Genomic DNA, 21,922 nt, shown 5'->3' with positions numbered 1-21,922 from the left:
TAAGAGGCCATCAGCAACTCCCCAAATTATTTTTCTAAAATTATTCCATCCATATTCTGTAATGTCAAATTTTATACTCTCCAGTTCTGTCCTAGTTTTCAACTGTTTTTGGAAACTTTCTCTCAAATTCTTATCCTGGAATCCACCGACATTATAACTTCTCGGAAGGTAAGTTACCCTTCCGAAATTTCAGCTTTAAACAAAGACAGAATCGACATTCTCCTTGGGAAGAAGTACAATATAATTCTTAAAAATTATTCAGCCACTTTTAAAAAATTTGGAACATGAAGATGAAATTCCTGCTGATTTTGCTACTTAGTTTTTGTTTTGAAAGTGTTTCTTCACATTTTGACCCTTATGGCACTTTAGGGGTTAAACGTGGAGCTACACTACAAGAGATCAGAAAGGCCTATAAACTGCTAGCTAAAGAATGGTAAGGACTTGTTGAGTAAAAAAGCTGATCAAAATCATAGGTGCTATATAATAGTACTACTTTCATGTTACTTAGTGCTAAGCGTTTCCTTTATTGGGGGAATCTTCTTGCAGAATTGAAGGTCACCTACTTTTGATGCTATTGAAATTTTTTCTTTATATCCAAACAATAGAATATTGTCAGTTATTAGGCTACTGTAAGCAAATCAGCATTAAATTGAACCTTAGACAATAATGATTTCTCTAATTATACAGAATAAGAAGAAAAGTCACACAGATGACTATACCTTATTCTATTATAGAGCAAACAAATAAAGTCATACTGATGATTATTTATACCTCATTTTCATAAGGAGCAAACTTACATAAAGACATAAATATGACTTTCCACCTCATTCTGTTATATAGCAAACATAAATAAAGTCATATGCTACCAATAATATTTTATAGGCTACCTCATTCTCTTAAGGAAAAAACAAAAATAAAGTCATATAGGTAAATTTTTTTGGTTTTCCATCTATTTACTTAAAACTAGCTATAGGAATAGACAAAACATAAGCAGAAGTATATAGTTTTTGTTTTATCTCACTGTTGTATTATTTTGTCATAATCAACATTTTTAATGGTAAAATTCTAGTTAATTGACTCCTTGCTATCTCAGAAAGAGTTCAGGTTAGGAAAATGAAACTTTCAGGGATGAATCTACAGACTAAAGTATGTCCCCAGAAGGTATTTTGAAGCAACTACCTGTACTCCTTCTCCCTCTAGAGGGCCCTGAAAGTTGCCTACATGATAGGTCTATACCTATTGACATTTTGACAATAATTTTTGGTTACTTTTTTTAGTAACCTTTTTTTTAGTAAAACCTTAATTTTTGGTTACTTAAACTTTGGTTACTTTTTCTCTGCCTTTAGTTCTGAAAATGCAATTCCTGTTATTTGAGTAGAATTTTGAGCTGTATCAATGTTTTTTTTTTTTTTTTTTTCAAAATTTAGGAAATATGTTAGCATATCTTTAAAACCTTACAAAATGGAATTGAGCAAAGTTATGAAGCTGAAAACAATTTTGTTGTACTTAATTAAGCAGAAGATCTATTTTGCAAGGTTTCACTTTTATAACACACATATTTTTAAAGGTCATCAAAGGTCAGGGCCCTCTAAAGGGAGATGAAGTAGAGGTAGTTGCTTCAAAATATCTTCCTGGGACATGTTTTAGTCTGTAGATTCATCCCTGAAAGTTTCATTTTCCTAACCTAAACCCTTTCTGAGATAGCAAGAAAAAAGAAAATTGTAAAACATCTTGCAGATGACTTGCCATACCATAATGATAACATTGCCACTTTTGTTAAAGAGCATGGTAGGAGAGGGCATCAATTTTGCAGGGAAAACCAAAAATAATCAGAATTGAAAATAAATGGAGTCTGTCTCAAGGGAAAGGCTTAGAGACCCCCCCCCCTTCCCCATTTCTGAGGGTAGGGGAAGCAGGGAACCAAAAACATATACATGTATTAGAAAACCAATATATACTTTTGTTTAAAATATGTGTTTAAATTTCCTACATTAAGTTTTACAATATATTAAGACAACCAAAAAGCCATCTGTATCAATTTATTCATGTTTGATATATAACAGAATAAGGTATAAAAAGTCATCTTTATGATTTTGTTCATGTTTGCTCTATTGTAGAATCCAGGGCTGGATAAAGGACAATTAGGTCCATTCTGGCCCTCATGTTTGAAAGTGTATATTTTTTGATATTTTTAATTTTGTATATATTTCTCAAGTGACACTACAGAAGGCAACACCATAAATTTCTTATGGTAGGTGCATCACTTGTCAGGGTGAAGAATTTGATGCACTAAAACTGGCACATACTCAGGGGGGGGGGGGCTTTGGGCCCAGGCCCCCTGAAATTTTGTGAAATGTTTTATTTCCCCATGGTTTCTTAGGATTTCTGACAAAAGTAGGACATTTATTAAGAATCTAGATACATGTTTGAAGCCTTTTTTAGGATTTTACAGCATGCAATTATCAGGTCAAGTCACTGCCCAATTATTAGCCTAACCCATTTTCTGTCTAACATTTTACCCTCTTAAGTAATTAGCAATCATACTGTTTTTTTTTCTGTAAAGAGAGTGCTTTCCACAACAAAATAGAATTATCCTTGATATTAGGGCATTTATCCCCCCTTTTCAGGATAAAGTACAGCTTTTAATGGATCAATTTTGGAAACTATCATTTTCATTAAAATTGACATTTTTGCAATGGAAGAACTAACATTTTACCCTGTTAGCACTGTTAACCCTAAAATTTCCCTTTCAGTGGGATATAATAGATTAATCACTGGTTCTAAACCACTATGAACATAACCTGAGCCTAAAACATACTTTTTGAGGCTTCAGTCTTCTTCCTCCCATCTGCTACAATACTACAGATTAAAGTTAATCTGTATTTTCTGATATATTTGCTTTTTGCATTTATTTAGTTACTAAATAAAAAAGGGCTACTTTATATCTGCTGTTTTGAAGGTTTTGCCCCCCCCCCCAACCAAAAGCATATGTACCTGCACTGAAACCCACATTGGCAAGTGTTTATTCCTCTGAGGAGCCATCATATAAGATGATTGCTTGGGAATATTGGAATCAATAGAATCTTTGAATTTTTGAACAATTGGAATAGTGCTATTTATCACCAAAAGACCATCCAAATATCTTTTATTATTTGAAAGGTAATATTTTATGTTGCTTCAGTTATTTTTGTTTATCATATGCTCATTCTCTAGTTGGCTTAACAATAAGTCCTATATAAATGGACTGGCATTACCCCCTATAGGAATTCCTATAGTTTGCTTATAATGAAAAAAGAAATCATCAATCGAACAACACCAAGAGAAAGGAAGGCAGTTTTCCTACTTTAGTAGTTAAGATAGTTAAGTACTTGAATGAGACCTTAACCCCTTTCACCTATCCAATTACATAGGTTGACAACATAGCCATACACATTCAACTGCAAAGAATAATCCATGGACAGGCAGTTGTGCTGTCAGTAAGCATAAGTTGTCATAAACCAATTGTAATATTCAGCCATAGGTTTTATCCTAACCCAAATAGGAGAATTTCAATAAGATAAGGATCCACTAATGTATACACAATACATAGCAATAATATTCATACATATAAATTTATTCATTTTTAGCATTTGTACTTTTTTAAAATGTGCAGCATATTAGCACCAATTCTGAAATACATTTTCCTTGAAGCCCTGTATATTGCTTTATTTATCCATTGATTTGTTTGGATTTGCTCATGGAGTGCTGTTTTACATGACACTCTTCTATCCATAATTTCAGGTAATAACTTTTCCAGAAAAAAATTTATTTGAAAATTTTATTGACAATCAAATTTCAGAGTTTGTTTATCCCCAGGACACTTTTCCAAAGAATTGAACTATGTTTGAAGAATATACAGGGGGAGGGGGTCCCAGACACTACATAATGCATAAACAACCAAAATAAAATTTGTTGTTAATCAAATTTGAGTGTTTTTCCTTGGGATTAAACAACAAATAAACAAAACAATTTTTTATTGAAAATCAGATTTGAAAGTGATTTTCCTTTGGTTTTGACCAGGACACTCCTTCTAAGATATTTAGTTATGTTTGAAAAATATACTTGGGAATGGTGAATTAGTCAGACACTAAATGCAATAATAGATAAAATAAAAAGACATTTTTGATGATCTGAAGAAAATTCTACCAAAAGTAAAACAGTTCAAAATAGGGATGATACCTTTTTATTGACAGTGAATAGATATAAAATTATTTAACTGGATATTTTGAACACATATACAGTGTTCATCATCAGCAGTAAAACTCAGAGTTTTACTGCTGATGATGAACACTGTATATGTGTTCGAAATATCCAGTTAAATAATTTTATATCTATTCACTGTCAATAAAAAGGTATCATCCCTATTTTGAACTGTTTTACTTTCGTCATGGAAAGGCAGTGTGGTCTTCGAAGTTATCAAAATTCTACCAGAGTCTTAGCCTAACTTATATAGGAAATTTCCTCTGACAAGGACATCTACGAAATGTTAGTTCAGACACAATACATAGTAACTACATAAATATTTACAAATTCATTCATTTTCAGTACTTTAGAAATTTTTAGTGTGTATAAAACATTCTGTAGTATGGTAACAAATTGTAAATGAGAAGGGGATTTCCTTGCATAATTTAAAAATGGTCAGAAATTATAGAAAAACAAGTTTTTTGAACTGAAAGTAAGGAGAAATATTAAAACTTAAAACAAACATACATTATTTTGTACATGAGGAGGGCTACCCCTTCCTCAATCCTTGCTCTTTATGCTAAAGATTGACTTTTTGTCCTGGTTCCTTGGGAAAGACTACTCAAACACAAGGGCTTTTGATTTTGAATGAGAAGTGTGTTTTAAAAAGCTTCAACACTTTCGAGCATGAAGAGCAAGGGTTGAGGAAGGGGCACCCTTCCTGGATATACAGAATAATGTCTGTTTGTTTTAAGTTTTAATGTTGCTGCTTATTTTCTGTTAGAAAAAAAACTTTGTTTTCATTTAACATCATATAAACACTAGTGTTGAAACAATTTCTTTGAAGTCATGCATACAGCTTTACTTTTTCACCGATTTGTTTAGAAATGGCTCCCAGATTGCCATGTTCATGGTCCTCTTCCATCCAGAAATTAGGGTAATAAAGCTTCCATGTACAGTTTGATTTGGTTGATCTTACCACTATAGGCCTGTTACTATTGGTGAAACCTGAAACACAAAACTTGACCACAAGAAGTCATCCAAATCAAAAATATTTTTTTGACATTTGCTGCTTTGAAGCCTATCTTGATGTCTTAGCTCTTAGAACTCGTTGCAACCAATAATTGGATTTTCTAACATGTTGCTAAACACAATTTAAGTTGAGGAATTTAGGAGGGGAGGGGGCTTGATTAAGAGACATGAATCATATTTCTGTGTGATCATCAAAAGTGTGCCCTGGAAAGGTATTGCTAAGTTACTATATCTGCCCTTTTTATTTTTTGGGCTTAGAAGACTGTACACATGAAAGGCCTACTACCCATCTGAATTCTGACATAAAAGTGTTTTAAATTAATTTTAAGTTCTCAATCTTTCCTTCATTGGTTTTAGTTTGTGAATTCTAAGCAACATCAGTTTTTTTTTAAATTTAGGAAACAGATTTACAGATATTCAAGAACTTATAAATAAGGATTGGGCAAAGATACAAGGCTGAAATCACTTTTCTTGTACCTCATTTGAGTAGAATACCTATTTTGAAGGTTACAGTTTTGTAACACAAAGATTGTTAAAGATCATCAAAGATCAGGACCCTCTGAAAGGAGAAATGGTAGAGACAGGTGCCTCAAAGTTTCTTCCCCAAGGATCATTAAGGCTCTGGATGTACTCGTGAGAGTTTCGTTGACCTAGCTCAACTACTTTCTAAGATATCTAAAATTCTGTAAACTAGAATTTTATGCCCACTACTGGGACGAGATATATAGTTTTATATTTAAGTATAGCTAAGTTTAAACCTGGCTATTCAGTATGTAAGTTTAAGCTGACTCTCAATTATGAGTTTATAATATAAAATACAAAAAGGATTTTTTTCTAACTCAACAAAATTCCTTATTCAACACTCTGTTTTGCCTTTTGGGAAAACCATTAGACTATAAATTACATGCTCTGGGTGACCTTTGTCTTGTAATTATAGAAGAGATATTGAATATCCAAAAGCTAACAGGAATGCAAGAATTCCTTACAGTCAAGGTTTCTCCCTTATGTTATGATATTAGGTCTGAAGATCATCTCTCAGATGATGCAGCATTTTCTGCTGGTTTATCATTCCTTTGACTTGGTGAAATAGAGCATTACACAAATGGATTATTAAGGCTGGCCTAAATCTTTAGAAATGTATTTCCTCTCCAGACCATTGGGGTGGGCTTAACCCTTTTTTAAGATGAGTCCTCTCCCGTTCCTTTTCTCCCCATATGTAGTACTTCAAATGTCTTAGAATTACACTAAAAACAGTTTAATGAGTGAACTACTAAAGAAATAAAACTGGTTGTAATAATCAAACTATGGTACCCTTTAGAGTTCAATAAATAAAACTGATATCCAATCCTGGGATGCATTTCAAAATTTAATTGGGCTATTCAGAGTAAAGAATATCTTGATCAATTGTATTCCACTTGACAAAGCTAACTAAATAATAAGCCAGAAAAAAATAAATAAAAATTGAAAACAAATAAGAACAATAATTTTTTTTACCAAACTGATCCATTTGCTTGTAATAGGGAGTGTAATGTTACTTAAATTTTCTCTGCCGGCCTGTCTAGGTAGGTGACAGCACAGGAACTCCCAAAGCAGCAAGATTAATCAAATGAAAATTCCCTTGAACTGGTTTTCAGTATTTGTCAAGCAGGTAGCCTAGAGCATGTGTAAGAACTGTTCTTTCCTGGACTTCTATTAGAAAATTCTGATCTGTTGTTCCTATTAATTAATTACAGTTTACAATGTATCCAAATTAAAGTAATATAGCTTATCATCTGTTTTTTGTCTAATTGTCTCCTGCATACTTAGGTTGATGTAGCTAATAACAGTTGTGCCTTACACTTGCCTTAGCATGATTTTATGCAACTTCTTGATGAGCCTACATTAATATTCATTAAACATTAGCTAAAAACTAAATTGGGTAGTTGTGAATAAAATTTTTTCCCATCATGCTAGCTCGATTAGTTGACCTTGTTTTATTGCTCTGCTTTCTTTTAAGGGTCATTTGATCATAAATGTATTTTAGCCAAGCAAAGACCCAATCAGTCAAAGGCTGTCCTAGAATTACGTCATACAAAAACTAACAGTATGGCTCTAAAAGTCAGGAGAATTGCACCAAATACTGCCACACAGTTGACACATTTTGATGGCAAACTGCCAATATAGTTGTGACACAACAGTATTCTAAGATTTTTTTTTATTTGTTTGGTAGACTGCTGCCAAAAAATATTGCTACAGTTTTAGGTTCCAGATTTTCATAAGAGCTTTCAGAGATTACCAACTAGACAGTTGAACTTTGTTAAAGTAAGGATGCTAGGGGTATTTTAACTTTTTCTTTGGTTTTAATGGTTGTATTTTAATTTAAGTTTCTCTTTTATATTTTCATTTGTGATGTGCTGAGGACAGCCATAGATATAGGGTCAAAATATATATTTTAAGTTTGAAAACCCACCGTCTTACGGAAAAATTTCCCTATCAACTTGTTTATTCGTTGTTGATTAATTAAAAAAACTTTTTCCACAAAATAAGTTTTTCAAAGAAAAGTAAAGAACTTCATTGAACCAAAAATGAGCTGAAATAGAATCAAATAATCTATCAAGAGTAAAACTAACACAAATCAGCATCAATAAATAAATAAAACCAAAAACGAACAGAAATTACAATAAATAACCAAGTCAAACTCAAAACGAGCAAAAATCAACATGAGCAGGGCTCAAAACCCCTATGGCTTCCATAGGCCAGAAAATGATTTGCACTTTACTGAAAAACATACAAAATGAATGTGCATTGTCAGCTTAATATACATATGATGATATTTATTCCTTAAAATGTTTATAATGTCTGATTTATTAAAGTTATAAAAGTGAAAACATTGAATTTTTTTCAGTACAAAAGTAGTAGTTGTAGTGATAAAAGTAATAGTAGTAATAGTACTTGTGGTAGCAGTAGAAGCAGTAGTATTTGTAGTAATAGTAGTATGCAAATATTGCCTTTTTGGTTAATTGATCATCTCCCTTATTATTTCCTGAAAATACCGAGTTGATATACTTGGTCATTCCTGAGTTACACCCTTTTGACAATCCATATACACATAATATGTTATGATTTTGTTCAACACTCCCCTCAACATTCAAAGAAAGACTAATCTTAATGCATTTCTTATTTTGGGAAAGTAGAAGTCAAACATGCATATCTTTACATGCATTCCATAAAACCCTTACATGCCCCCAGGGCATAATTTAAAACCCCTTTCCCCAGGGCTCTTGGGGGTAAAGACAACCCTGGAGGTATTGTTGTATGTTTTTTGGACTATTTTGAACAAAATTGCCATCGCATAAATTCAATCAGATACGCTTGCTGAAAAGAGGGGTATTTTTTTCGGGGGGGGGGGGGGCTAGTTGACTTCTATCACTATTGACTCTTAAAACGGAACTAGGACTTCCAATTTAATCCAAATGAGCCACTTCTTAAGTTTATACAACCATCCCTTCCATAAGAACCTTAAATGTCCCAGGGGTGTAACTTACAACCCTGTCCAATGGCTCTGGTGGTTTGTATCAACCCCAAAAGCCTGGCTGTATGATCTTTGGACTATTTTGAGCAAAATGACTGTCTTAAAATTTCTATTGGATGTATCTCGGGAAAACGCGACTTGTTTGTGTGTGTGTGTGGGGGGGGGAAGGGTAGGTAGCTGCACTTTGATCACTTTGACTCTTAAAAAGAGCACTAGAACTTCTAATTACAAGTCAAATTAGTCCCATGCCCACAGGGCATAACTTACAACCTTTGCCCTGAGAGCTATAGGGGGGGAGGGGTGTCTTCCTTACAGACATAAATTCCAGACCCTCCAAGTACGATGAACAAAATTTTTATCTCTAAATTTTGATAAAAGGTGTCCAGGAGAATGATGAGCTTGGAGGGGGGGGGGGGGCTGGTTGCTCTCAAATCACTGTGACTTTTAAAAAAGACATTATAACATCCAATTTAAAATCAGATGAGCCGAATCTGAAGTTTATAGGACAAACCATCAGGTGGATCAGATGAGACCCATCTAAGGCATTGCTATATGTTCTTTGGACTATTTTGAGCAAATTCACTATCTCACAATTTAAATTGTGAGATTTCTCCACTCTAGGCGTTTTCCGAGATTTCCGGTTTCCCCCTTGCAACTCCCCCCAATGTCAACAGATCTGGTCGGAATTTGAAATAAGAGCTCTGAGACATGAGTTCCTTCTAAATATTAAATTTCGTTAAGATCTGGTCACCTGTTCTTAGTTAAAAATACAATTTTTCCAAATTAACACCCCCCCCAGCTCCCCCAAAGGGAACGGATCCATTCTAATTATGTCACTCACGTATCTGTGACTTGTGCTTATTTTTCCCATCAAGTTTCTTCCCGATCTCTCCACTCTAAGCGTTTCCCAAGATTTCCGGTTTCCAATATTTCTGTTTCCCCCTTCAACCCCCTTTGTCCTGGGATTGGATTCGAATTGAAAATGGAGCATCTGAGATATAAGATCCTTCTATATATCAAGTTTCGTTAAGATGCGATTACCTGTTCATAAGATAAAGATACTTCAATTTTCATGTTTTCCAAGAATTCCGCCCCCCCCCAACTCCCCCCAATGTCACCGGATCTGGTCGGGATTCAAAATGAGAGCTGTGAAGCACAAGATCCTTTTAAATATCTAATTTCATTAAGATCTGATAACCTGTACGTAAATTACAAATGCTTATTTTTTTCTAATTTTTCCAAATGAACCTTCCCCCAACTCCCCCAAAGAGAGCGGATCGGGTCCGGTTATGTCAGTCACGTATCTTAAGCCTTGTGCCTATTCTTCCCACCAAGTTTCATTCTGATCTCTCCACTCTAAGCCTTATCCAAGATTTCCGGTTCCCCCCAACTCCCCTCAATGACACTGGATCCGGCCGGGATTTAAAACAAGGTATCTGAGTTACGAACTCCTTCTAAATATGAAATTTCATTTAGATCCGATCACTCCTTTGTATGTTAAAAATACCTCATTTTTTCATATTTTTCAGAATTACCGATAATTTATATTTTACCGATCACCTGTTCTTAAGTTGAAAATACCTCATTTTTTCCAATTTTTCCGATTTAACTGCCCCCCCCCCCAGATGGTCGAATCAGAGAAACGACAATTAGTAATTGAATTTGGTCTAGTTCCTGACACGTTTGTCAAATTTCATCGTCCTAGCTTACCTGGAAGTGCCTAAACTAGCAAAATCAGGACTGACAGACCAACCAACAAAATTTGTGATCTCTCTATGATCGCTATACCAAGTGCCATAAAAATGAGATGCTGGCTGGATTATGCTAATTAATTATCTCTTGTAGTATGGTCATTCAAATAGGTCAATCACCCAAATTATGTATGTTACATAGACAGTAACCGGCTATGCTAATTTTTTTGCTAATACGGTTATGCTAATCAGATTCGTATGGGAGTATTGCATGCTAAGACCATATATGGTTGTATACTCTGTTGTTCTAATGGTCATACTACTCATCTCCGAAGTTTATACGACCACGCTTTCTATACAAACCTTATATGCCCCCAGGGCACAACTTAAAACCCTTGCCCTGAGGGCGGGGGCTAGTAATCCTCAAATACATAGTTTCTGGACCTCTTAACTACGTTGATCAAAATCGCTATCTCAAAATTCCGATTGAAAGTGTTTGGGGAAATGATGGGCGTGGGGGTACATTTGCCCTTGTATCACTTTTCACTATTAAGCGGGCGCTAGCCCCTTCAATTTCCAATTGGATGAGACCTTTTCGAAATTTCTATAAAAACTCCTTTGATACCAAGTGCCTTGGTCTAAAAAAAAAAAAAAAATACATTGTGCCCACATCGCTCTTTACTTAGGAAGCGCTATTGCGCTGCCTATGATAAGTCATTCAGTATTGATATTTCGAGTGTATAGATGGTTCTGGTATAAAAAGTCATTTGAATGGTTCGAACGGTTCGTTGTAACGAACAGGGAATTAGAAGCGGCTCGACCCAATTGTAACCGAAGCTCTAGAAAATGGAATTTTAATAACAATGAATGCACAAAAAGTAAGTTTTTATGGTGATTCCAAACATATGAAGTTGACTAAGCTCACTATTAATTGTCCAGAGCTACAAGGCTGAAAATTTTGAACACCTCCGAAAAGTCAAAGAATTTTAATGAAAATCAGGCCCTCAGATTCAGTATATCAGAGAATCGAACCGCAGAGGTTTCAAGCTCCCATCTGCAAAATATGGAAATTGGTGTTTTTTTGCCAAAAAATAGATCATGGATGCATGTTTATTTGTTTTTTTTTCGGCCAGGGTGATCATATCGAACCAATTGTCCTAGAAGATAGGGAGAGAGCTTCTTCGGACGGAAATTTAAAGCTTTAGTGCCCATATGAAGTGACATAAAATATTGGAGGGCAACTAGCCCCTTCAACGCTCTTTTTTCCGAAGTCATCTGGTGGAATTTCTGAGATAGCCATTTTGTTCAGCATATTTGAAAGGTCAAATAATATTGCCTTTGGGGATAACATGACCCCGACAGCCTCTGGTAAAAGGGCTGTTTGTAATGCAATTTGCCTATTGGTTGCACAGGGTATTTTTATTAAGAAGTAAATAGTCATTTCTCTGGTAGGTGGAGTTTTGTTCGTTTGGAGTACTTCTCCAGAATTTTTCATTGAAAGGGAGGTTTCCGGGGATGAACTTTCAAGAGATAATTTTACATGAGGGAATTTGCCAGAATTCCTATACGAAATTATTTTTATTTGACTTACCTTCTCTTTGCTGACTTAATTTTACTTGTGGAGATGTTCTGGGGAAATTGTCCCGGGAAGATATTCGAAGGGGGAATTTCTATGGGAGAAATTATTCGTGGTAGAATTTCCGCAGGAGAATGTTTTCAGGGGTGACGAATTTGCAGGGAAAATTTTTCACAGAGACAAGATTTCCGACATGATTTGAAAAAATGATTTAAAAATGGAAAAAAATTCTTTTCTCTAATGAAAATAGATTAAGGAGACTTTTCCAGGTGGAATGGTCCACAAAAAAGTTCTCTGGGAGGAATCTTCAGCGATAGGGGAATTGTCCGGGGAAGGGGGTTCCGCACAGGAGGAAATTTCCGTGGAGCAATTTTCACAGGGTTGAAAATTTTCCATTGTGGGGAAGGTTAGTTTCCCGGTATTTGAAAAAAGACCAGAAATAAAATATGAGAATATTCTTTTCAACTGAAAGTAAGTAGCGGGATCGAATTTAAAACAAAGACAATTATTCCGTATTTGGAATTTGGGTTTAGGAATTTGCGTTGGATTGGGATTATTATATTTCCACTCCTAATCTGGTGATGGATTTAATTCTTAAAATCAGTAAAGAGAAAACAGACTTGATCACTGACGTGGATCAGCATCTATTTGTAATGAGATCAAGGAAGGGAGGGTATGTTTTCCATGGAGATGGTATCCTTGAAACTGACCCGACTGGACAAGACACCGGTGTAAAGACAAAGTCGGATGCAGTTTTTCTGGATATGAACTCCCTTTATCCGTCGGCAATGTCTTACTACTCTTTGCCTTGTAGTAATTATAAATGGCTTAACAATACTTGTGCTCCAAATTTCCCTGACATTGCCACTTTTAAGGAATTATGGTTTTAAAACCATTATGGTTGGGTTTACCCAACCATATTGGGTTTTCCATAATTGGGAAAACCCAATTATGGTTTTCTGAAATTGATGGTGAAATGTCAGTGGAACTTCATGGTTCGGACTAAGGACTTTGAGTCCATATAATATTTCTTTGGTAGAGGATGGGGGTGTGCACTGGACACCTTCAGAAAAAAAACTTATTGCCGAGCTTCATCCAAAAGAGAATACCGTTTTAGATCACGTTCTTTTGAGATGTATGCTAACCAACGGTTTCAAGGGCACAAATATACATAGAGCCCGTCAATTCGAGCTAAAGTCATGTTTAGAAATGTTTATTAACACTTTTCTCAGTAAACGTCCAGAAGCGAAATCTTTAAACTCATTTTAAAATCAGGTTTCGGTAAAATGTGTGAAAGTGCGCAGTAGAAATCATTGTGACGTTTTAACCGGCCCAAAACAATGTGCTCGAATCGTTGCCGATCCAAGCTTCACATCATTTACCATCATAGACTCCAATATGGTTGTGATGAAATTATTGCTGCTGGTAGCGCAATTATAGAAACCTGAAAAAAACTCATGTTGTCATTCTTTTACAATGTGTGTAGGCGCCAATGGCCGACGGGGGGGGGGGGACAAGTTCAAGTATATTATGGGGATACCGATTCACTTTTGCTAAAATTTAAAACCGAAAATTTGCTAGATGATTTGGAAAAAGGTATGCACAATAGCTTTCGAATGGGCTTTACCAATTGGGAAGAGTCCATTTACCCGGAGCTACTGAAACGTCAGGCCCCAAATAATTATTGTTATTAAATTCCCAGACGGGGAGCGACTGGATTTTCCATGGTGTGCTTGCAGGTCCAAAGGTGTACTGTGTACAAACACACAATGAGGAAATCAAAAAAGTCTGGAAGGGGGTGCCTCGACGCTATACGAAAGAGAATTTCGACATGAATGTTTATAAAAACCGTGGAAAGTAATCTCATTCCAAGAGGAAAAGTCATGACAATTTGCTCCATACAATTTAAAAACTACACAGTTAGAGTGAAAAAAATGCCATATCATCTGTATTGGATAAAGCCTGTGTGGGCGGATGGTGTGAAGGTGCTACCCCATGGACATTATCTAACTTCAGACCGAAATGTATGTCTAGAATATAGACGTCATCTTGGTCTGGAAAAAATTCAATGGGTGGCGGCATGGATCCATTTTCACAGGTGGGAGGGATCCGTTTTTGTAGGTAGGAGGGGGTTCTTTTTTCTCCCATTTCAGCAGTGTTTTTATGTTCTTTAGTAAGGTAGAGTTGTTTTATATCATTGTTTTTTGTAAGTAGCTTTGTTTAAAAATTCTTTTTAATTATTTATTTTGCCCCGCGCCCGTGGCCGGCCTGGGGGGATCTGGCCTTTGGCCGGCTTCCGCCAGTGGTGGCTGCGCCATTCCGTGGGGTGGGGGGCCCTTTTCTAAGTATTATTATAAACGTGATAAGTGCTTTTTTAAACAATTTCTGTAGTGCCTTTGATTTTAAAATAAAAAAAATGTATTATTCTTTAAATTTATTGTTCTCAAACATAGGGAATTATTATTATTTATTCAATGGACAGATGCGTTCTATAATTAGTTGTATTTTGACATTGAGGGACTATGTACCAATTGAAAACTCCATTCAGATCGTTTCTTTGTGGACCAACAGTTTTAACAAAAATAATTCAAAATCTTAATAAAATGCTAAAATCCAAAAATAATTTACTCTTGGTACAGTGTCTTGCAAGAATCCTACGATAAATAAAGAATATTGCGCCAGACATGAAATTTATACAGGGACTTCACCTTTTAATATACTTGAACCAAACTCTTGGTTGATTAAGGATGGTTTAGCTTATCCATTGAAGAATGGTCTCAGGAGATGTTTTTACAATAGTTCACTGTCCGATCTCATCATGAACAGATTTCTGTAGCCCTAATTCTACACAATATCTTTCATCAGAGCAAATGTTTGAGGATACTTGCTTTGAATTGTACTTACTATATCATCTACAAGGTTGTTCGTGATTCAGGCTCCCTCAAAACTTTAAACAGACGAATATATCCTATTCTTGAAATTCCTATTCTTGGCATACAATCATGCTAAAAATAAACCCTATGGTTACATTATACTGGGCCTTAATCAGAACACACCCAAGGATTTACGTGTTGTCATTGATATTTTTGACAATGAAATTATCGTATATCTGCCAGTAAACAGTAAAAAAGGTCGTTAGTTGCCATCATGACACTGAAGAAACTACATGAAATCCAGCATTTATTCACTGTCCTAGTTAATTTAAAACCGCGACTCAGGAAGGCCATGATCGAACACGGTGTTGACAGAAAATTCATAAATCTCGCATCAGATCTTTGTCTAAATCCAACTGAAGGTAATGTTCAACTGCCGGAAGTAGTTAAGCAACAGACAAAGCAACATCGTTATTTGTACATGCCCTAGCAGCAGCAGCCAAAAACAAAGGAAACGATTTTAAAAGGAAACGACTTCTTCAAGCGGGTGGTAGCTTCTTTGCACTTTTACTACCGATCATTGCTGGACTTGTAAACAGTTTTCTCTCGATGGCCAAACCTACAAATTGACTCTAATAAAACTCGCCCTTTCTCCAAAGGAGCATTTCGAGGACAATCTCAGTATATTCATTAAAAATGGGACAATTGCCGCAGTGAGAAATCAATTTTGCTTCAAACTGTTCTTCGACGACTCGACAAAGCTAAACCCTACCGTGAGAGACCACACGCTGTAAATTTCATTGGTCACAAAAAGGAAAGTCTTAAAATTCAACGCCACCACCAAAAGAAGAAGATGTATCTAAAGTTTCGATGAATGTTGCAGACCTAATGTCTCATTCCTATCGTGAGCAGTGTAAAAACTCTTTACCTATCTAACTGAAAGTGAACATGTTCAAATTGATGGTAGTGGGAATCAAGTTACAATCCATTGCAGGACCTACATTCTAATTGATTTGTTATCATATTTGATAGTCATTTGCACAAATTTTTAAACTCGTCAAACTTCCCTGAAAGTTTTATTGGCAATAACCATATTTTAAAACTATTAAAGGAATTTTTTCAAATATCAAGAGATGTTTTTAAATCATTTTCGGAAAATACTAGCACGCCAAGTGACAATGACTTGGCGATATCGAGGGGACTCAGAGGGGTCTTAATATCACTGCATCACCCTCACCTGTTGGTACGCCAAAGGGTAGTGGGCACAACTGCGTGTTTTCGTTCAAAATGGATGAAGTTTTGAAGCATGTTTAGAAGAAAAATGACGAAGTGGGAAATTTAAGTTCACCCACATCACTTGATTAACTCACTGGACTTGAAAAGAAGGTAGCAGCACAGTATTTACAGAATGAATCTAGTTACACACTACATCGTAATTATAGAGATCGTGGTGGTTATTGTTGAAAAACTAAAGGGTTATTCTCATTGTAAATATTACAAGCCGATCTGTTGACTCTAGATTGGATTCAACGGCGTCACAGTGAGCCACACAAGTACATTCTACTTGCAGTCAGTGTTTTTATTCGCTATGCATATGCCATTCCACTGCGGTCACAGAGAGGTGATGAAGTTGCTAAAGCTCTTGAAACCTTCCTCGACAGGATTGCTATAAGAAGATTCAAACGGATCGGGGTAGTGAATTTGTTAATCCACATATAGAGAAGTTTCTAATGAAATATAATACAATGCTCTATCATTGTCATTGTCCATTAAAGATAGCATTGGCTTAATGATTGATAAGAACTATTTGACTTTTAATTTCAAGATACCGCACATTGAAAAATACTGCTGCTTTTATTCATGATTTGCATAAAATCATGTTGATTTATAATCAATTTCCTCATCGATCCCTTTCCAACTCTAGACCTATTGAAGTTCATCGAACAGATGGCAATATTCTTGACACTTTTCTTAAACAGTATTCCAATTCCAGTGAAGGGAGCAGGGAAGTGAAAAAGAAGAAATTCAATGTTGGTGATATTATTCGAATCAATCGAACTACTAAGGTTTTTGAAAAGGGGAACTACTTTAGATCCACTGAACTTTTAAAGTGTCCTGAATCTTAGACACCGCATCCATAACGCATCGTCTACTTGACATAAAAGATGATGAGATTCTTGGTGGTTTTTATGATTATGAATCACAAAAAGTGAAAAAAATCTAGAATTTATCAGATTGAGAATGTATTAAAAACTTGTACTCGTAGGGGCAAGAGACAGTTGCTTTTTCACTGGCTAGGATACAAATCTGATTTTGGTTCGTGGATTTCTGTTGAAGATGAACACAATGCCCAAAGATTTCAATGTGGCGTTTATGTCCAATGTCTACGATCCCTTCTACTATGATTTGAATAAAACGAACGATTTTTGCACAAAACTCCCCCGCCATCAAATTATACGATGGAAAGTGTGAAGTTGCTCTTGTCGATTGTACTCTTAAAAATACATATGGCGTCCTAAGACAGAGGACGCTGTATGAGATTAAAGTAAGACCCTTTGACTTTTCCGATGAAGGCTTGGTGACAAATTTTTTCTCTAATGATTACCCCTGTACCACAATACCCAAATTTTTGGACTTTCCTCTCTTGTTTGTAAAGTAAATGCAATTCTTCTTCACAATTTATCCTTTGATAAATCCTATAGGACCCTGTATGAATCGACCATGCAATCCCAGGATTGACATTCACAACTATTTGTAAATACCGTTATAATGTTCGCAAGAAGTCACGGTCTCATTGTTTTTGACTTATCTGTTACTCAAGATATGATTATAGTCCGAACTGGCACTCTACATTAAGAGTGTACCTTTGCCAAACCATTGACGAAGAATTTAGCATTAATCTCATAAAATCAATTTGAAACCTATTGGGAAAATCATCATGGAAACTTGAATGTTTTCAGGTAGTGTTCAAAAGCAAATCAAAAATATCATTCAGTTTTGTTTCAATTAGCACGTCAATAAATTGAATAAATGCATTTGGCCCACAACGTAAAAACCTCATACAATAATCCAAAGTTGGATAATCATTTTCCATTATAATATCAAGCATTTTTTTTCAAGGAATATTTTCTTTTGCACGGTTAACATTTGAAATTGAGCATTTAGATTCAAACACTTTTGTTTTTGACACTCCCACTGCCGACTATAGACTAAACTAACAATTGCAAGTTTCTACTTTGTATACATTCTCAATGCCTGTTGGTTCCCTAGAGAGAGGAGTAAACGATCAGCTAATATATCTACCCCCCCCCCAAAAAAAAAATGTGCCAGCATCGTTCCTTACGTAGGCAGCGCTATTGCGCTGTCTATGATGGTTACACAATGGAATAGGATGGAGTAAGGAACTTCAAAACAATTTGCTAGGCTCTAGATAATCTTTTCAAAGTTACATTTGAGCAGAACAGCAATGTTAGAATCAGAAAAAAACCTCTGTTTGGCACTATTGCTACTCCATGCAGGTCTTTTTAATATTTAAGAAAAATTCTAAGTTTCGATGTATTTAGTTGTGTTTTTAATAACAGTAGCTGAGTATTCACATATGTAAGAGAAAAATTTTCATTTGTCCAAGAAAGCTCATAATTTTCTTGCATTTTTGGTTTTTTAGACGTGTCAGTTATCTCATGAACAGTATAAGTTGCAATGTATATTCTGCAGCAACATAAATTAAAAACATATCAATTATTAATTATTCTGGAGCACCAACAATGACAAGAATTAAACATAACGCGCACTTTGGAACGTGCCTAAATTTGTAAAGTGTCGTTGATGAAAAATATAGACCAATAATTTAGAGAAGTAAAAAGAAAATAGAAACAGCAAAATGCAATCACAACTGAAAGTAAAAAAAAATCATATTGCCCCATAAAGTGCATAACTATTTGGGGTTGATTTAGAGCTTAAAAGGGAAACTAGGAGAAACGTGTTTTTGAGAGTCAATTTTAATCAGACAACTCGAAAACTTGACTCTAACTAGACAAGAATATTTTTTTATTTATTTTACACCAAGGGATGCATTGCTTATTATTACTCATGGAATGGTCTGATATAGCAGTGGATTTCTAACAAGATGTAAAGCATCATTTTTATTACTCAGTCATAATTTTGTTTTCTAGGCATCCTGATAAAAGTAATAATCCTTCAGCGCAGGAAGAGTTTGTTGAAATTAATCGGGCCTATGAAGTAAGTTGGTGGACTTTTTTGTTCTAAATCTGCAGCTAGCTAAAACTTTTTTTTATTTTCTTCTTAGTGGCTTCATCTGTTTTACAATAGAATATGGAGTCCCAAGGAGTCTGCTGAAAATTTTAAAACATTTTTTAATGGTCAAACTTCTGCTTATCAAGTGTAAAACTGGATGTTAGCCAATACTGACAGGGATTAATCCTCAAAGATACTAATTCCAATGGAATCAAGCTGTCTAGTAACTTAAGTCTCATTTGATTTTATTTCTTTCTATCATTGCTCTATTAAATTTAGTGGCAGTAATAGGGAGAAAAAGGCGGTTGATACCCAAATGGGTAGTTCAAAATACAGAGTAACTGTATAGGAGCTGAAACTAAGACAGGATCTTATTAGAAATGATGCAGCTAAAGGATGGAAATGATAAATAAATTGGGTATAACCTTGCTCATCCATTTTTATTGGCTATTTAAGAACAATACTGAATACAGATTTCCCATGGTCAGGATAATGAAGAGATAGTAAGCAAGTAGAAATTCTAAGATTTTACCGCAACTACTGTAATTTTGACTATCAAATGTAAGATGAACAAATCTCATTAATAAAAAGAAGTTCTATTGAGGATATAGCAGGTACCTCTTTTATAAGTGGACAACCGAATTTTCCTGGAGGATATTAACTCTGATTTGTTTTTGTGTATCTTCATTTTGTCTGCTACCAGAATATAAGAATTAAAAACTTTTCAGATGCACCCAGAATCAAAACTTTCCCTTTTCCTGATGATAAATCCTACGTGTAAACAATGGATAGATTGCATAATTTACAATCCTTGCCCTGAGGCTATGGGAGGCATGACATCCCTGGAGGTATAGCTCTTACCCTCTTGACTAGTTTGAACAAAATGAAAATCACAAATTTTTTACCATTGTTGAGAAGAGGGGGGGGGGGGTCTTGTATGGTGTATCCCCTACCGCTGAAGTTGTTCATGCGTTGACCACCTGCAAATCGGTTCCTTTTGCTAGTTTCTTTCAACTTAGTGTGAGAAAAGACAAAGAGAAGTGACATAATATTTAGGAAGTATATAATTTGGGTGATATATTTACACATTAAGGGGGTTGGGGTTAAAGTATTTGGGCAGTATCACAAGTAACTGCATGTAAACTGATTTTGCATGCAGACCCGCTGTACTTTACCCCCCAGCCCCCAATTTTCAAATATATAGCCCCAATTTGTTTCTAAGGTATAATATTTTAATCATACTTAGGTATATTTTATTTAGATTAACCTAACTTCACTTCTTGAGTCGTAGTGGGTATATCATACAAGTACCGGAGGGGGTACATAAAAAAAGGCAAAGAAGGGGGCTGTTTGCCCTTCAATCTCTCCAACTCTTCCTCATTATACATTCAAAGTTCCAACCTAATGCCATCAGCATTTCCTTAGATATTGCTGATATTCCCTTTTCACAGCCAGCAAGGACAAAGTGCGTTTTGATTCCTTTCAACATTTCCTTAAAGTTTCACCTTAGTAATCTTAGGATTTAGTAGACCCAGGATCAAACATGCCCTCTTTTCTTAATAAAAATTCTTAACTGTTAAAAATAATAAAACTTGCATAACGTACAGCCCTTGTATCGAGGGCTGGGGGGTGTCAACCCCGGAGGTATAGTTATTTGACCTCTGGACTACTGGGTAAAATAGCTATCTCAAAGTTCTGATTGGATCTATTTTGGGAAAAAAGGGCTTAGGTGGGGGTGGTTACCGCCTGAGCCCTTTTGAATCTTAAGGTGTGCACTGGAACGTTCGATTTCCGATTGAATGAGCCTCCTTTGAAGGTTATGCGACCACCCTTTTCATAAAAACTTATGTGTTAACAATGGTCAACTTCCGTAACTAACAGTTCTTGCGCTAGGAGCTTGTGGCAACCCTGGAGTTATGGTTAATTGGTGTTCAAGCTGTTTCGAACAAAATGGCCGTGTCAAAATTTTTATAAGATGCCCTTGGGGGGGGGGTGTCTGTATGGGGGGGGCTAATTTTGATCACATTTGATTCTTAAAAACGGAACTAGAACTCTCGATTTCCAATCGAATGAGCCTTCTCCAAAGTTTATACGACCACCCCTTCTAGTTTAAACAAAATGGGCGTCTCAAAATTTCGATCAGATGCACCTAGGGAAAATATTACGTGTGGGGGGGGGGGCTTGCTACCCTGCGATCACTTTTGACTCTTAAAAAGCACACTAGAACTTTCAATTTGCAATCGAATGAGTCCTCTCCGAATCTTGTTCGGCCACACCTTTGGTGGAAAAACTTTGGTAGAGGATCATTTGATCGGTCGAAAGTACTAATTCCCCTTTTAAAAGTCAAAAGTGATTGGAGGGCAAACAACCCCATCCACCTTCTATTTTCGCGAGATGGATTTAATCAAAATTTTGAGATAGCCATTTTGTTGAAAATAGTCAAAAGGTCAAATAACTATGCCTCCAGGGTTTAGACCCTCCAGCCCCCGGGGCAAGGGCTGTAAGCTATGCAATATCCCATTGTTAATATATTAGTATTTATATTGGAAAAGAGGATGTTTGATCCTGGGTCTCCTAAAAGGCTTATGGCATTAAGATGAAACTCTATGAAAATGTTGAGAGGGATGCTGAACACAATCAAAACACACTATTTGCTTGCTGTTTGTGAAAAGAGAATACCAGCACTAGGGCCCATCTAAGGAACGGATGAGGGTATTATGTCGAAACTTTCAAGGTATGTTGAAGAAAGGATGAAGGGAGATTG

At 35.6% G+C, this 21,922-nt stretch overlaps 1 protein-coding gene across 3 annotated transcripts in view; it reads left to right on the top strand.

Annotated features, from left to right (window-relative positions):
* The first annotated feature begins 228 nt into the window (after positions 1 to 228).
* The window catches only part of LOC136030237 (dnaJ homolog subfamily C member 16-like), a 95,493-nt gene continuing 73,799 nt past the window's right edge, over positions 229 to 21,922 (top strand). For all 3 annotated transcript variants that reach the window (XM_065709062.1, XM_065709063.1, XM_065709061.1), the window contains exons 1-2: positions 229 to 433; positions 19,077 to 19,143. In XM_065709062.1, the coding sequence (XP_065565134.1) occupies positions 285 to 433; positions 19,077 to 19,143 (216 nt within the window). In that variant the 5' untranslated portion in view covers positions 229 to 284. The remainder of the gene's footprint in view (positions 434 to 19,076; positions 19,144 to 21,922) is intronic.

The sequence above is a fragment of the Artemia franciscana genome, chromosome 8 (genome assembly GCF_032884065.1).
Source record: "Artemia franciscana chromosome 8, ASM3288406v1, whole genome shotgun sequence".
NCBI classification, from domain to species: Eukaryota; Metazoa; Arthropoda; class Branchiopoda; order Anostraca; family Artemiidae; genus Artemia; species Artemia franciscana.
Note: the sequence above shows the minus strand (reverse complement) of the source record. Positions and strands in the feature narration are given on the sequence as shown.